General features: G+C 42.3%; 2 protein-coding genes across 2 annotated transcripts in view; one reads left to right on the top strand and one right to left on the bottom strand.

The window, feature by feature from the left end:
• The window catches only part of PGS1 (phosphatidylglycerophosphate synthase 1), a 51,846-nt gene extending 47,999 nt beyond the window's left edge, over positions 1 to 3,847 (top strand). Inside the window, exon 10 of the mRNA XM_043962384.1 lies at positions 3,156 to 3,847. The gene's annotated coding sequence lies outside the window, so the exon portion shown is untranslated. The remainder of the gene's footprint in view (positions 1 to 3,155) is intronic.
• The window catches only part of DNAH17 (dynein axonemal heavy chain 17), a 241,515-nt gene continuing 227,725 nt past the window's right edge, over positions 2,564 to 16,353 (bottom strand). The window contains exons 74-80 of the mRNA XM_043962383.1: positions 12,015 to 12,206; positions 8,282 to 8,461; positions 7,689 to 7,871; positions 6,802 to 6,984; positions 5,877 to 6,020; positions 5,026 to 5,251; positions 2,564 to 3,248 (exon numbers count right to left, since the gene is read on the bottom strand). Of these exons, the coding sequence (XP_043818318.1) occupies positions 3,001 to 3,248; positions 5,026 to 5,251; positions 5,877 to 6,020; positions 6,802 to 6,984; positions 7,689 to 7,871; positions 8,282 to 8,461; positions 12,015 to 12,206 (1,356 nt within the window). The 3' untranslated portion in view covers positions 2,564 to 3,000. The remainder of the gene's footprint in view (positions 3,249 to 5,025; positions 5,252 to 5,876; positions 6,021 to 6,801; positions 6,985 to 7,688; positions 7,872 to 8,281; positions 8,462 to 12,014; positions 12,207 to 16,353) is intronic.

Genomic DNA, 16,353 nt, shown 5'->3' with positions numbered 1-16,353 from the left:
TACTATTTGAGGATGACATGCCCTTCCTAACATAGTTTTTCCTTTCTGTGATAATAGAAGTAGTAAGAGCTAACACTACTCTAAAGGTTGACAGGGTGCCTGAATTCATTATCTCAATCCTGTGATTGAGATCGGTGCTACAGATAGATAGAGAGATCTATGTCACTACCTCCATTTTGGAAGGAAGTTCAAGGGTGGGATCTGAACCCAGTCCAAAGCAGTAACCACATAGGGACTAGAATCTCTGACCACTAAGTAGATGGAGAAAGGATGTGTATGCTTGACCATGCTGTGTTTAGCTTGGCATGAAGGGTCTCTATATCCCTACATTTTAGTAAATTATTCCAAATTCAGAGTTTCTCATACCACTTAATCATACAGGATGATTTTAAGTGCTTAAATATTTGAAAGGCCTTAGAGGAAAAAATGGTGATCTTGGAACTCTAGCCTGAAGTCCCAAGATGCCAGACATTGTAATTAATAAGACTCTTCTTCATTCTTTTAAAGCCCTTCCTTCCACACAGTGGAAGGTGACCTTTTCTATCTCAACGTTTGCCCCAGAGTCTGTAGCATACATGTTACTTGAATATCACTTTTCATTCATGACCTGAACATTTTCTCTAAACTGCTCATTTGGCATTTTTTAGATCTATTCTAGTCATACCTTGTTCTTGTAGCTTTTCCATCTAATATCTCCTCCTTTCTTTTCTACTTTGTAAAGCTAGCAGTTCATAGCCAGATCTCTACCTTTCTGGGCAGAATTACTTCTGACTATAAGTAGCATGGGCTGCTTGTAGGCTTTTTCCTCTCCCCCCCACTATGGAGCAATATAGGCCAGGGATTATTTCCTTCTGAATAGAAAGCTGAAGATAGGAGAGTCATTTATGATTCTAAATAAAATAACTGCTACACCTTTACCTGACTGACTAGTGTGTAATTTAAAATTCTAAATGTGGGTCCTAATCTGTTCCCCCAGTTTTGGAGGAAACTGACTAAAATCACTGATAAAACGAGTTTAGGTTTTTAAGGGTTTATTGAAAGATAGTAAAAGAAGAGAAAGATCGAGAACAGAATTCCTGCAACCTGGCAATCCTATCTTTCCTCAACTCCTCTGTTTTCCTCTGCCGCCACCGCCACCATGGTGAAGTCAGACACCCAAAGACCCAGCACTCTCCCAGCAGGCTCTCCTTCCTTCTTCCTGTCCCCTCCCAGAAATGGGAAGTTCTTCAAGTTGGTTGGTTGACTGGGCCGGAAGTTCAAAGTTTTTTTAGATTCTGAGAACCATGCTTTCTTAAGTACTCACCAGATGTGCTTAGAATCTAGTCAACTACTAATCCAGTCAAATCAGCCAGCAATCCACTCAGGTGGGCTCCTGAGTATTTGCCAAATCTCATCTATCACATTCCATTATCTTAGTGAGACATGGTGCTACCTCTTACCATTCAACTTGTTCATGAAGTTCCTTTTCCAATGCTTTAGTAATAATTCAATTTACTCAGACTGAATAAATGTCAGTGCAGAATATAGTCACTTTTTTTTCTTTTTTCTTTTTTTTTTTTTTTTTTTGTGGGGCAATGAGGGTTAAGTGACTTGCCCAGGGTCACACAGCTAGTAAGTGTCTGAGGCCGGATTTGAACTCAGGTACTCCTGAATCCAGGGCCGGTGCTCTATCCACTGTGCCACCTAGCTGCCCCACTTTTGATGATCTAATACATCATTTTAAATAGGAATAAACTTAGGTCAGGATAGGTGACTTGCCCATGACAACTCAGCTAATTAATGGCGAAACTGGATTTAGAACCCAGGCCTCAAGTCTGAGTCCATCATCCCATCCCTGCCTCCTAACAGGACATAATGTTGCCTTTCAGTAGCATAGTTTTAGTGTAGATGCCTAGTCATAAAAAAAGGCTGTATAAAGACTTCTTAAAAAGATGGTACTTGAACCAAGCCTTAAATGACCTAAGAAGAGGAGCAGGAGTTTCTCGGGCATTGGGAAAATCTCTGTGAAAGTTAGAGAGGAAACATTGTGTGTGGAGAAACAGTAGGTGGGCCAGTTTGGTGGGAGGAGAATATGGGAGTAGTGTGATTGGGACTTGAAAGCTCTAGTTGGAGCCAGATTATGAAAGGCTTTAAAATGCCAAAGAGGAGTTTTAATTTTATCCTAGAGGCAGTGGGGAGTCACCGAATCCTTTTGAGCAGGGGAGTGGTGATCAGATCTGCACTTAAGAATTATCAATTTGGTAGCTGTTTGGAACATTGTATTTATTATGCTCAGTAAGGCAAGGAAATATGTTATAGCAGTTCCATCAAAAATGGTAAACACAATAAAAATTTTGGCATTTGGACCACAAAGCTTGACTTATTTAGAAACACCATTTCCATAGAATAGCCCATCCCCAAATGGTGTTACTTACAACAGGAAGAATGGGCTCCCCAACACTTAACAGATCCAGGAATTGGCAGAGTAGGGACTGGCTGCTGTCAGAAGACCTGCTGCTGCTGTTTTATGAGCCGTGCTTGGCTCTGTGTACAGGGGCCAGGGTAAGGCCTCATCCCTAAGAATGGCAGCCAGAGAAGTGCTATGTTTAGAAATCAACCCAGAGACTTTTGGGAAGTCAAGACTGTGCTGTTGGTTCTTGGGATGTTTTCCCTTGACTGCTGGGAATTGGTCCCCTTACACCAGGTAGCCTCTTTCTGGTGGGTTTCAGGGCTTGAGCTAAAGGGGAATGCAAGTAAATAAGACAGTCACAGCTAATTGGTATTAATATTTTAATCTGATATGCCTCCTCCCCCAGATGCTCTTTGCTATAAAACACCTTGATTATTTAAGAGAAAAATAAAAAGCAAAACACCAAAAACCCACATGAGCCCTTTAAAAAAAAAAAAGCAAACACAAAAACACCACAAGTTGTGAGGCCGAGTTTCTAATTCAGAATTATGGTTAGGCCATTAATGTGGCACAGGAATCATGGGCAGCATATGTAGGATCCAGGGAGAAAGTTAAACCTGTAAGAGCAACGCAACAGCTGCTAGAATCCACTTAGCGGCTTTTTCTTTGGTCTTCAGATTAAAGGTCCAGACATAAGTGGGCCCACGGATTCGGGTTTTATAGACAGGGCATTCATATATGTTCTTGGTGTCCATACGGTCTACAGGAATGGCTTTGATGAAGACGACCGGCATGGGTGGTGTTAGCTCCTTCAGCCGAGCTTCTGCAATGACTCCAGCTTGGGTGTCCCAGCGAGCCCCTGCAATCAACAACATGGCTCAGGCTCAGGGCCTGTGCGAAGGCTGTTATTTCCCATTTGGCGTGCTGACAGTAAGTCAGGGAAGGGGAGAAAGGGAGAGGCCCTGTCTTTGCCCCTTTCTGCCCTTGGAGAAGTGCTTATGGGACACAAGTCTTGGCTCCTGTGGAGTAGAGGCTTTTTGCCAGGGTCTGAACTGTCACAGAAATAGCTAAAAATGGAATTTGCTAAAAATAGGCTTTCATAGGGGTAATTACGTGCACGTTACAGCTGACTTGAGTATCCCACTGTGCACTCAGGAATTGCTTAACACAAAAGCTTCAGACAAATGAAGTTCCTTGAGTTTCATCTATTTAAAACTGTGGTATTTCCAGAGCCTGATCCCTCAGCCTTCTATTTGCTATGGCAGGAAATCACAGCTGTAGCTGAGTATTATTGGAGATCCTTCATACTTAATGTCTGTCTTGTGTGTATATATACATTATACATAAATATACATATATAATTATTATTAAAGGGATTTGCTTTTAACCAAACCATTATTTCTACTCATCCTATTTAATGATGTTTATATTTCCTGCCTGAAATTCCAGAATAAATACTGACACATGGTTGCAACTGTGCCTTTCTTCAATGAAGTGGGAAATGGGGAGCCCCTTCTGTTTCTGTTGGTATTACACCGACATTTTCCCAGAATTAAGGGATAAAAGCAGTCATTCATCAGTTGGTGGGAGGGAGAAGGTAAAGGAGAGGGGTTTTTTTTTGCCCCGGGTGGGGGGGTGGGAGGGGGGTATATATGTAGAATTGTGGAAATTCAGCTTAATGAAGTCCATGGAGCAATGGCCTGCCAGACCTCCCTCTCCTCCCACATGCCTTTTTTGGGGGGGAGGGGAGGGGCAGGGCAGTGAGGGTTAAGTGACTTGCCCAAGGTCACACAGCTAATAAGTGTCAAGTGTCTGAGGCCAGATTTGAACTCAGGCCCTCCCGAATCCAGGTCCTGTGCTTTATCCACTATGCCACCTAGCTGCCCCTTCCCGCATGCCCTTTTAGGGAAGTTTGAACACAGCTTCTCTCCTATTTGCTGTTTTCCATATGCATGGATAATTTCTTGGGACTTAATCAGAAGAGGATGACAGTTATCCTGTATGTTCACTTTCCTTCCACCCTTTTATGTCAGGGAAGAGTCATTAATTGAAAGTCACAAAAATTTATAATTCTGAGCTCCCTGACCCCCCCCAGGGCCTGGAAAGACCTTTTTCCTTATCACTTTTCAAAAGGTTTCAAACCATTCTTATGAAAGGGTTGCATTTTGAAAGAGGCAACATGGCATAGGGGCTAGAGAGGCTAGCCTTGGAATCAGAAGGACTTGGGTTCAGATCTTGCCTCTGACACATCCTGGCTGTGCTGCACTAGGCAAATCACTTAACACTCTCAGGGAGGGACCTAGAGAGAAGGTGCTGATGGGCATTGGTAGAGGAAGGAGCTTCCTGGGAGCTTTTTGTGCCAATGATATACCAGGTCTCTTGCAAAAAAGTAAACCCAAGCCAAACAGAATGGTTTCTGTTTCATCAGTCCTGCTGGGGTCTGTTCTCAGAATTATCGTTTCCCTTGTCTGTCCAGCTCCAAGCCATGAATCAGGCTGCATCTATTGAAAACAACTCACCCCTTCCTCCTCCCAAGGCCCAACTTTACATAACTCCTTGCTAAGAGCTACGTGTCTCATCTGTTTGAATTGAGTGGAACTCTAAGAGATTTGTTAGGTTTCCAGGACCCTTTTTACCTTCCATAAAGAGGCCATTCACATAAGCACCTTCCCTCGGAGGGGCAGTCATGTCATCCTTGGCTTTCTTGGTCACTTCCACAGCAAGGCACATCTTATCCAGAGGCCACTCATTCTTCCTGGCCATGGATTGCATGATGGCAGTGAGGAAGGACTGGGGATTAAAGAAGCCAGCCAACCACACTGTCGTGGGCAGGGCAAAATCCGTTGTCCAAGCCTCAAGTTCCTGGAAGGAAACACGAAGGGAGACTTGTGAATAACTAGCCCTCGCCTCAGGCCTCACCAAGGAGAGGGAGTGCTAGAATGCTTCCTTCCCTTGCCTTCCAGCCCAAGAGCTGAGAGGGCTTTACAAATAGCAATCAGTGAAGCTCCTCTACCTTCCTAGGTATGATGTAGGTTTACTGTTTGGCTCCATTTTAAATGAGGGGATGGGAAGAGAAGTGTTGAGAAGGGACTTAGGTAAAATGGGAGCCTCAATGGGTTAGACGTTCCAACCCAAGGCGTTCAAGTCACCCTGTTGGGTGCCGCAGGGGCCTCAACGCTGCACACACTTTACTCGATCTTCCCTTGCCACATTGGGAATATCTCACGATATTCATGTTAGCGGAAACTGCTCTCCCTTCATACTTGTTTATTTTATTTTCTAAAGAGGAAATGCTTCCATTGTTACAGGAAGCCTTGAAGGTTATGGGCCAGGCCCTTCCTGCCAGGGAATGGACAAAGGGCTAGGACAACTGTAGTTTTGGACACTTTGGAGGGAAACCCTCTGCTCCTAGCAGACATTTTCCCTACCTTTAGAGATCCTTCATCCTGACCTACGCAGAAAAACTCGAGAAGAAGAAACTACTCACCCTGATCCGAAGAATCAGGTCAGCGTACCAAGCTCCCAGACCCATCATGGAGGGGTAGGCCCGGGCTTCCCAGGCATCAGGCACGTTATCATAAAATAGTGAATTGGAAAGGTCTTCCATGTCTGTTGTTATGGTTAATTCCCCCTGAGTAATGCAAAAGAAACCCAGGTAAAGATGGGCTGATATTAGCCATTTCCCCCAGTTCTCATCATCACATGTACCGTACATGTGACAGACAGGTGGCTGACCTGTCATTATTTCATTTGACTGAAGATGACTGTGTCCTGACTTTGCCGTGGCAACTGAGCCACATAGATCTTAGCATGAAGAATAGAGTGAGCCTGTTAAGTGTTCATGTTCCAGAAATGGAGGGAAGGGAGTGAGCATTTGCAGAGCACCTGGTCTGTATGAGGTGCTGTGCTTTTTACACTATTTACAAATATTGGCTCATCTGGTCCTCCTTCGCACAGGCTCTGCAAGGTAGGTGCTTTTGTCATTCTCGTTTTACAGTTGAAGAAACCCAGGCAAACAGGTTTAAGTGACTTGTCTGGGGGTCGGTCTGTAGCTAATAAATGCCTGAGACCTAATTTGAACTGAGCTCTTCCTGGCTTGAGGCCCAGGGCCCTAGCCACTGTACCACCAGTTGCTTCTGATGATTGCACTTACAGTAAAAGGGGAACCCCAGACTGCCTAGAAGATCAGTTTCTGCTGGCTACCAATTACAGTGGGCTTCTGAGTCACTCTGAGCATTCACTTGATCAAATTCCCTAGTATTTAGGATACAGTTCCACACAGAGGGCACTTTATTAGGGAATGATGTCAGGGAACGAGGTAATAATCAGTGGACCTGAGATCAAGCTGTATGCTTGCTGTGGGTAGTCTTTTCCCTAAACCAGATCTTTACTTCCACTTGACATTTTTTCACCTTTAATCCCAGATTCAGCTCCTTTAGTGAACGGCGCATTTCATTAGTCAGGATGTTCATTCTTTCACATTCTTGAAAGGCGACTACGACATAGGGTGTCTTTTCAGCTGCCTTTGACATGATCTCTGCCATGTTAAATGTCTCTGGGAGTTTTTCAAGAATCTCATCCAGTACAGCTTTGACCTGCAAAATCCCAACACGTCTCCATTACTGGTAGCCTGTTGCTAGGCCAGAGGGTCTTTGGTTTGTGTTATTTAACTATAGTTGTCAAAGTTTAAAAAAATAAAGCATTTCATGTCTTCCTGTGTGTAAGGTCAGCTTTCCTGACTGAAATGTCCATAAATCAGGGCCCCTGAAGGGAAGATGAGAGGTCCACCCTGGGTGCTGCCAGAAGATGATGGTTGGTCCTTCAATGCCTTTTGTAATCTCTAAAGTTTAGGATGATTCAGCAGAACTCACAAAGAGGCACCAGCACAATTTTTTGTCAATTAAGATTTGGGGGCAGCTAGGTGGCACAGTGGATAAAGCACTGGCCCTGGATTCAGGAGTACCTGAGTTCAAATCCGGCCTCAGACACTTGACACTTACTAGCTGTGTGACCCTGGGCAAGTCACTTAACCCCCATTGCCCCGCCAAAATAAAAAAACAAACAAATAAATTAATTAAAAAAAAAAATTTGTTTCAGTTCTCATTCCTGATTACCAGGGATCTCTAGGTTCTGCCAATGTTTCCTCATTTATATAGCATGAAGTGAGAGACCAAGAAGGAAGAGTTCTATAGTAACCAGCTAAAAACATTGGGCATTTTGTGATTTGAGGACCAAGAGTTTCCTATTTGTCTTTTACCTCAATCTATGTCTGTGAAATCTTTAATTAAACATTTCTTGCCTTTTCCTCCCGAGACACTCCTGTCCCTCCTCCTGAGTCAGACTCCTTGGGCTGCATTTCCAGAACAGTTCGGAATAGCTTCTCAGAGGTGACTGTCAGGAAACCAATTTCTGCATTGGGGTGTAGACCATACAAATATGGACTTTCAGGCGGCAGGTTTTCATCTATGTATTCATGGTAACCCTGCAGTGGGGAAAAAGAGGGTGATAATAGAATTTAAGAAAGGGATGCATCCCGAAACAGGAAAATGTTGGGAGACTGATGCAAGCTGGACAGTGTGTCTCTATGTTTACTAAACAGTTTTTGTATGTAATCTTTCCAGCCTCTTCACCAATCCCAGATCCCCATGCCATTCATGGTTGCTCCCACTTCCTCCCCTGCTACAACTAGGAAATTTCCATTCCTTCTTACTGTAGGATGCATTTCAAATCTTAGGTTATTTTAGTTGCCTTGGTTCTTTGCTCAATTATTGATATTCCATTTATATTGAAAGGCTCTTATCAGAGAGCCCACCAGAGTGGCATTAACCTTTTCTGCCACTGTATTGCTCATGTTTAATTTGTTAGCTATCCTTGAGGAGCTTGGCTACTCACTTTGTAATCTAAATTGGGAGGGATCAAAAATCCAGGGGCTAAGAACAATTCTCCTTCCAGCATCTCTGTTCGAATGTATTCTCCCAGGTACGTCCGACAGAGCCGACGGTCCCAGTCATCTGTGATGTGGCCTCCATACATAATTTCTCCAAAAAGGTAGCGCAGATCATCCCATGGCACCTTAGGAGAGGCACAGAGAGGTCAGGACAAGAATGTTCACTTTTTCCCAATACAATAGATTGAATTTTCTTTCCTTTTTTCTTTTTCCTTTTTTTTTTTTTTAAAGTGAGGCAATTGGGGTTAAGTGACTTGCTCAGGGTCACATAGCTAATAAGTGTCAAGTGTCTGAGGCCGGATTTGAACTCAGGTACTCCTGACTCTAGGGCTGGTGCTCTATCCACTGTGCCATCTAGCTGCCCCTTGAATTTTCTTTAAGATGCTTAATCGGTGCTTGTTGGTTGCACCACCTCTATTCTCATGACTCTTCACTTTCTCTTTAAGCTAAATTGTCATTGTTCTCCCCCTTCCCTGCTTTGCCTGTTTTATCAGCATTCAGAGTAGCTGCTTGCTTTCATTCCCTTTTTTCTCCAAATTGGAGATTTTTCGGGGTGGATACAGTCCTATTTCCCCATTGACCATCACAGGTCAAATGCTATTTTCTATCAGCCTAATTCTATACATAGCAGGAATGCTTAAGGCATGAAGGGTTCCTAAATGTTAGCACATATTAGGGCAGCAATCTCTTGTTCCTATTCTGAGACATCCTAATCTCATTGACTTGGCCTTATGACATACAGAAGATTTTGGCTATCTTTCCTGATTACTTCTTACTCCCCAGTGCATCTCAACTCCAAAGATAAGTTCAATGCCAGGAATTAGTTGAATGAGAAAGTGTGACTGAGTGCTCTACTAGCAGAAACAGTCAAACACTGTGGGGCGCTTAAGAATTTATTTTCATAGGATCATAGATTTAAAGCTGGAAGGAACCTTAGAGAAGACACTCCCTCAAGTTAAAGATGAGGAAACAGAGGCACAAAAAGTGAAGTGATTTACACACTAGGCCAATGATACAGTGTCTTCCTTTCTTCCCCCCAAACCATACATGAGGATCCCTGTGGTCTGCTTTTTGACTTAGAAAACCACATATTAACATTATCTATGTTCTGTTGTGTTTTTTATTTTGTTAAATATTTCCCAGTTACATTTTAATTTGGTTCACAGTGCAGGGCCGGATGTTTGATATCTCTGCTCTAGGTTACACAGCTAATAAATGGCAGAACTGGAAATAAATACAGATTCCCCTGGCTAAATCTAGGGCTTTTTTTTCACTAAATGATTTTTCCATTAGCTAGGTTGTGAGAGAAAACAGTCAAAAAAACACAAAACTTCAGATTAAGGAATTGTCAAAGAGGAAAAAAATTTTTTAAGTGTTTCCATCTGTTTTCAGATTACTATCAGTTCTTTCTCTGTAGATGGGTAATTATTATTATAGACCATTAGATGTTTTATGTATTGTATTATTATTTCTGCCCATTAAAATTCCTCATGAGTAGGCTACTTTAACAAAAAGAGAAAGAAAACAAAAGACTTCTGATTTTTGGCTCGTCTTTTGTTTGTTTTTTGTTTTTTGGTGAGGGTATTACTGTGAAATTTCTTTTCCCTGGTAATGTTAATGTAAGTAAATTACACTAGAGTTTTATGGAAATCTATAGCCAACTCTAGATTGGGATAAAGGAATGATTGAAATTTAGAGATCCATTCTTACCTATCATTTTAAGTGACTTATCTACATTACCCAGTAGGCTAATTTTTAGTAGCTGCTCACAAATAAGATGAGTTACTGTTTCAACCTTCTCTCCCTACCCTTGAACACCCCCTAGTGGAGCCCCTGACCACATACGGTCTGATATTGCCACCACCTGTCTTTTCAAAAAAAGCAAAGTAGGTACTGAATCAGGGGTGGCATTTCTTGGGAGGGACTCTTTCATTCCAGAAAAGGCAAGTAGATTAACTCAGCCTTGAGACCTCTTCAGTGATGGTGGTAGATTCTTAAGTGCAAATTTCTGTGAGGATGAAAGCCAGACATTCCTTGGAACATACTGTAGCTCTTAAGAAGCATTGCCCTGCAGTATAACTTCAACCAATGCTTTGGGGTTGGTCTTGGGCAATCTCAACGCTGAATTTCTCTGCAGTCAATGACCTCTTTACAAACATCAGTAGGAGCTGTGGCCTTGGTTTCTCTCTTCAACACTCTAGTTGTCTTGGACGAGGATTTTGGGTTTTTTGATTTTAAATAGAAAAGGACAGAATGACTCCAGCAACTTCAGCCATCATTTATTGTCTACTTTGGCCTTTATAAAAATGCTCACAGTGGAGGGGTGTGCTTTGTGCTAGGGCAGAAATGAAGATGAGTAAGATGATCCTTGCCTTCATGGAATTTGGAATCTAGAAAGGGGTGTGACAAAACTAACTGGTGAATGTTAAATGAATTTAAAAAGGTGAAAGCCAAGTGCAAGGTGGGGAAAATAATTTCTGATTGGGAATCAAGATAAGCTTTATGGAGGCTGTGAAATTTGAGCTTGGCTTTTTTTCTTTTTTTTTTTTTCAGTGAGGCATTTGGGGTTAAGTGACTTGCCCAGGGTCACACAGCTAGTAAGTGTTAAGTGTCTGAGGCTGGATTTGAACTCAGGTACTCCTGACTCCAGGGTCGGTGCTCTATCCATTGCGCCACCTAGCTGTCCCTAAGCTTGGAATCAATAGAAGGGAGAAGGAAGTGAGAGTGCCTGAAGTAGAAACCATCATGAGAACAGTATAGAGAATGGCACATCTGGAGGAAAGTACAGAGAATGATACCAAGTCACAGAATCTTAAATCTAGGCTAAGGAATTTTAATTTTTAGCAATGGGGAGCAACTCAAGTATCTGAGCAGAGGAGGAATGTGGCTGCAAATAGGCATAGTGATTAGGCTGATATGAAGGATGGTTTGAAGATACCAGAATGTAGGAGCAATTAAGACGTGATAGCACTAGTGCAGGCAGGTGGAAATTTGCTGTTGGGTTGTTTCAGTCATGTCTGACTCTTTGTGACTCCATTTGGGATTTTCTTGGCAAAGATTCTAGAATGGTTTGCCACTTCCTTCTCCAGCTCATTTCTAGATGAGGAATCTCAGGCTTGTCTAAGGTCACAGAATTAGTGTCTGAGGCCAGATTTGAACTCAAAAAGACGAACGAGTCTTCCTGACTCCAGGCCTGGCACTTTATGCACTATGGTGCCACCTAGCTGCCCTGTATTAATTAGAGTAATGACTACTGTATTAAGTAGAAAAGTGGAAATAGGAAGGAAGTGATGAATATAAATTTCTTCCCCCAATCAGGGCACTGACATCTGCTGTTGACTTACTGCAGAAAATCCCTCCAGCCAGGTACACGTGGTGAATCATTGTGTATTCTAGGCTAGGGACACCCTCGGGGTTGCCATGTGGCATGGTGTCTTCAGGAAAGAGAAGGAGCATTTCCAGGAGGGTCACACTTCTGCCTTCTGATTTAGCTGTTCTGTGCAGCTGGGTTTCTGACACAGGACAGGGCTTGCCCTGATGTGGTGGTATTAAGAAAAGCTGACATCAGGAGGGAGAGAGAACAGGCATATATGGATAACCCACAACATCAGGGAGGGAAAATTGATTTTGCACTCATCATGTGAGTTGCTCTTCTCAAGCAAGCTTTACTTTCTTTACCTTGGTGTTTGCTTCCAGATAATTAAAAAGAACACTGATAGAGATGGTTAAGTCTCCATTGTTGAAAGGATAAACCCTGTTCCAACCTTGAGCTCCAAATTTACGCCTCTCTGCCACCACCGCGTGGAAGTAACAGAGGGCAAACAGTATGCATTTAAATTCAATTTCCTTGGTGCACATTTCCAATGTATCCTAAGAAAGAAAAAGATAGGTTGAAAAAAAAAAGTAAGAATCAAGTTTTCATTAATTTAACAAGGAGAGAAAAAAAGGAAGTAGAATTTTTCTTGGGAAGGGTACCAAGTTATTTTGTTAGTGGAATGTTGGCCAAATACTTTACTAAGAAACTGAATGATCTGCTAATTGCCATCCAAACCTCAATAATTTGTCTAATTGAAGGTGAAAGATGGGATGACCAGTTTGAAGTAGTAGTCAGTGAAAGGACTGAAATAGATATTTATCTTTTTTTTTTTTTTTTGCAGGGCAATGAGGGTTAAGTGACTTGCCCAGGGTCACACAGCTAGTAAGTGTCAAGTGTCTGAGGCTGGATTTGAACTCAGGTCCTCCTGAATCCAAGGCCAGTGCTTTATCCACTGCGCCACCTAGCTGCCCCTGAAATAGATATTTAAAAAGAAGATATGGTTTTATTATTTTCAAGTACAGAGAATAACAAAACTCCAATCAAGCAAAGAAGTCTTTAACACATCTCCCTCACAGGATTGTGGTGAAGATCAAATGAAGTAGCATTATATAAATACAGGCTATTATTGTTGTTGTTACCATTGCTAATGAGTATATAAAGTTCATTTATATTTATCATTATTGAGTGATTTTTGCATATAAACAATATGCCCATGTGCTTTAAAAAGTGTCAAAATGAATCTTAACATTAATATTATAATTGTGTTTTTGCTTTTGCTTTTCTTAATGCATTCTTGTTACCCGACTGTAATAAAACAGACTATGTGTTTATTGTGCTGAACCTTAACCTTGCGGGGGGTACTCTGCAAAGCTTAAATTTAAGCACAAACCCAAATCCTCCCCATCCACTAACCCAGTATCACGGAAAAAGCCAAGAAACTAGGGTCTAGTTCTGGCTCATCCACTAGTTCACTGTGGTCCTTGGGCAAGTCAGAGATTCATTTTGTGTTTCAATTTTCTTCTGTTGAGAATGATGGAGATGGACTAGATGTTCTCTAAGGCCTATTCCATCTCTCACTTTCTGTGGTTCTCATTGAGTACCAGCCAGTGTCGTCTGCTGAGTTATCATTATTAAGTGAACTGGACCCATGACTGCTGGAACAAACAAGAGAATTGTTGGCCACTGATAGCCTGGGTCTCGTGTTTTAGAGGGGCAGAGCAAATGTTAAATTGCTCTTGAGTTTGATTTCTCCATAGGAAAACATGAAGGGAACGGAAGCATCTTTGTACCTCAGTTGCCCTCCAGCCTCCTTCCTTTTGACCGTGAAAACAGTGCTGGGGCCTCTAAGTTTTGGTTTCAGGGAAGTGAGGGTGACCAGTTCTCCTCAACCTCTTGCCCCTCTTTCCCAAAGCTCAGCTTCCTGCCTGAAAACTCCAGGAAATAAAGCTAAGAAAGCAAGAGAGAAAATGATCAAATGGAACAGGAGGAGCTTGGCCAGGAAATAAATGTCGCTTGCCAGGTCCTAACAGAAGGTTATAGGAAACCTAATGGGGGGTGGAGTGGGTAAGGGGAGGAGATTACAGCAATTCACACAAGGCAAAAGTTTTTAACCCATGAAACACAAAGAACAATTTAATTCTGTATAGGAGACACCGGAAGAATATGTTTGCCACTCTGCCCACTTTGTTTTCTTCTGGGTCTCTGAGACAGGCCAAAGAATGAGTCTGGTATCACTAGTCACACCATTTACAGATAATAAACTGTTCTGCATTTGAAGGAGTCTGCAGAAGTTTATGAAGCAGGCCACCCTGGCTATTGGCATAGGGCAAAGTGTGAACACACGCAGGAGAAGACATTATAGTCAGTTGTGGGGAAATGAGAGATGGGGGAGAGCATCTCTAGCTATCTTGTTAGCTTCAAACCTTTCTATCTCAACCCTTGAAGTGATAATTAAGTTCCTTAATCAAGCAGAGTTCATTCTTAACATTTTTTTTTCTTTTTAGTGAGGCTATTGGGGTTAAGTGACTTGCCCAAAGTCACACAGCTAGTAAGTGTTAAGTGTCTGAAGCTGGATTTGAACTCAGGTCTTCCTGACTCCAGGCCGGTGCTTTATTCACTGCGCCACCTAGCTGCCCCTCATTCTTTTTTTTTTTTTTTTTTTTTTGCGGGGCAATGGGGGTTAAGTGACTTGCCCAGGGTCACACAGCTAGTATGTGTCAAGTGTCTGAGGCCGGATTTGAACTCAGGTACTCCTGAATCCAGGGCCAGTGCTCTATCCACTGCGCCACCTAGCTGCCCCTGCCCCTCATTCTTAACATTTAGAATTGGAAGGAATTGTAGAAGGCTTTAGTTCAGTTGACTGAGTTCCTCGAGAGCAGGGACTCTTTTGCCCCAGTGTTTGGTGTAGTGCCTGATGTGTAGAAGTTTACTGACTCACTTGCTGACACCCCCCCCCCCCATTTTATAGAGGCCCAGAAAAGGGCTTGCCCGAAGTCACATAGGGAGCAAGATAAAAAGCCAGGACTCATCCTGGAAATAGGATTATAAATTTGCAGCTAGAAAGGCCATAATTGATCTACCCTCATCTCCCTATCTTACAGATGATGAAACTGAGGCCTAGGAAGGTTAAGCAGTCTTTCCAAGATCACATAGGTATTAAGTGTTATATTTGAACTCAGGGTCTTCATTTGTCCAAGGACACACAGGTACTATGGGGATCAGAGTTGGGATTTGAACCCAGAACCCATGGTTTTTCCACTGTAATGAGAGGCTTTCCTATTTATTCCACACATTTATCAAGTGCCTCTATTAAGGACTTTAGGGATCCAGAGGAAAACTAACAAACAAATAAACAAAAAAAGCACAAGGATCTTATGACAAGTGGGAACATAAGATGAAAAAGTAATTTACAATGGGAGATAATTGACAATGCAAGAGATCTAATATGTAATCAACTGCTCAGTAAGTAGTTACAAGAACAAATGCTGTGAATTCTGAGGAAGAGAGGTTAATGTGGGCTTGAATCTTCAGAGAAATCTTTATGGCATGGGTAGTACTTGGGGTTGAGACTCGAAGAATTTTCATAGATGGAAATGAATGGCAAGACATTGACAGTGGGATAAACATCCCAAGCAAAGGCATAGGCAGAAATTTGCTTAGTGTCTTCAGGTGATAGTGAGTAGACCAGTGTGGTTAGAACACAGGGTTCTTGCAGAGAGAGTTGAGTTTGGAAGGGGAGGTTGGGGTCAAATTGTGGAAGGCCTTAAGCCAAGTAGTGTGGAATTTATCCCCTGGGCAATAGAAAGTCAGGGAGTAGAGACTTGATCAAATACCAGACTAGTTAAATGGTCTTAGTCAGGTCGGAGCCTAAATGGAGCCTCTCATTAGACTTAGAGACCTTCTGTTCTGACCCCCTTATATTACAGCACACGTTTACTCATCGTTCTTTATGCTCAGGGTCATATATTGTGAGATGTCTGGCTTGGAGTCTGTGGCCTTGGAACAAAGTGAAGCAAACTGGCCTTGTGGGACTTCAAGCCTATCAATCAGTCTATCCATCCATCAACAAACATTTATTAAATGGTCCAGAAGAGTTTATACTTCGTCCCTGAGGCAAGAGAGAGCCACCACAGTTTATTGAGTAGGGGACTGAAATGGTCAGAGCCTTATTTTAGGAAAATCACTTTGGCAGCTGAGTGGAGAATGGGACTTTGAGAGGCAGGAAACCAATTAGGAGAGCATTGCTGGAGTCCAGGCTAAAGCTAGGGTTGGTCACTTTTGAAGTAGACAGAAGGCAATGAATGGTGATGCTGCAGGGGTAGAATTAACAAGCATTGGCAAGTGAATGGATATGTGGGGTAAAAATGAACAAAGGTTAAAAAACCTTAGAAAATTGAGGACAGTGATGACCTTGTTGGAAATAGGGAAGGTTGGCCTCATTCATATAAAACCAGCTGAACTGATCATATCAATTCTAGATATTGCCCACCATTAGCAGTCTCCCATCTTCAAATATGAATGAAGGATAATAAACATAGATTATGCCTGTGTATACAGGGTGTCCCAAAGGTCTCAGTGTAGTTTTAACCTGTCACAAATTTTAAGCTATTTATGCTATTAGTTAAGACATTAAATAGTTAAGCTACAAAATAAGCTATCAAAGTTTTTTAATTGCACCAAGACTTTTGGGACAGCCCATAT

The sequence above is a fragment of the Dromiciops gliroides genome, chromosome 4 (genome assembly GCF_019393635.1).
Source record: "Dromiciops gliroides isolate mDroGli1 chromosome 4, mDroGli1.pri, whole genome shotgun sequence".
NCBI classification, from domain to species: Eukaryota; Metazoa; Chordata; class Mammalia; order Microbiotheria; family Microbiotheriidae; genus Dromiciops; species Dromiciops gliroides.
The sequence above is the reverse complement of the archived record's forward strand: the minus strand, read 5'-3'. Positions and strand labels throughout refer to the sequence as shown.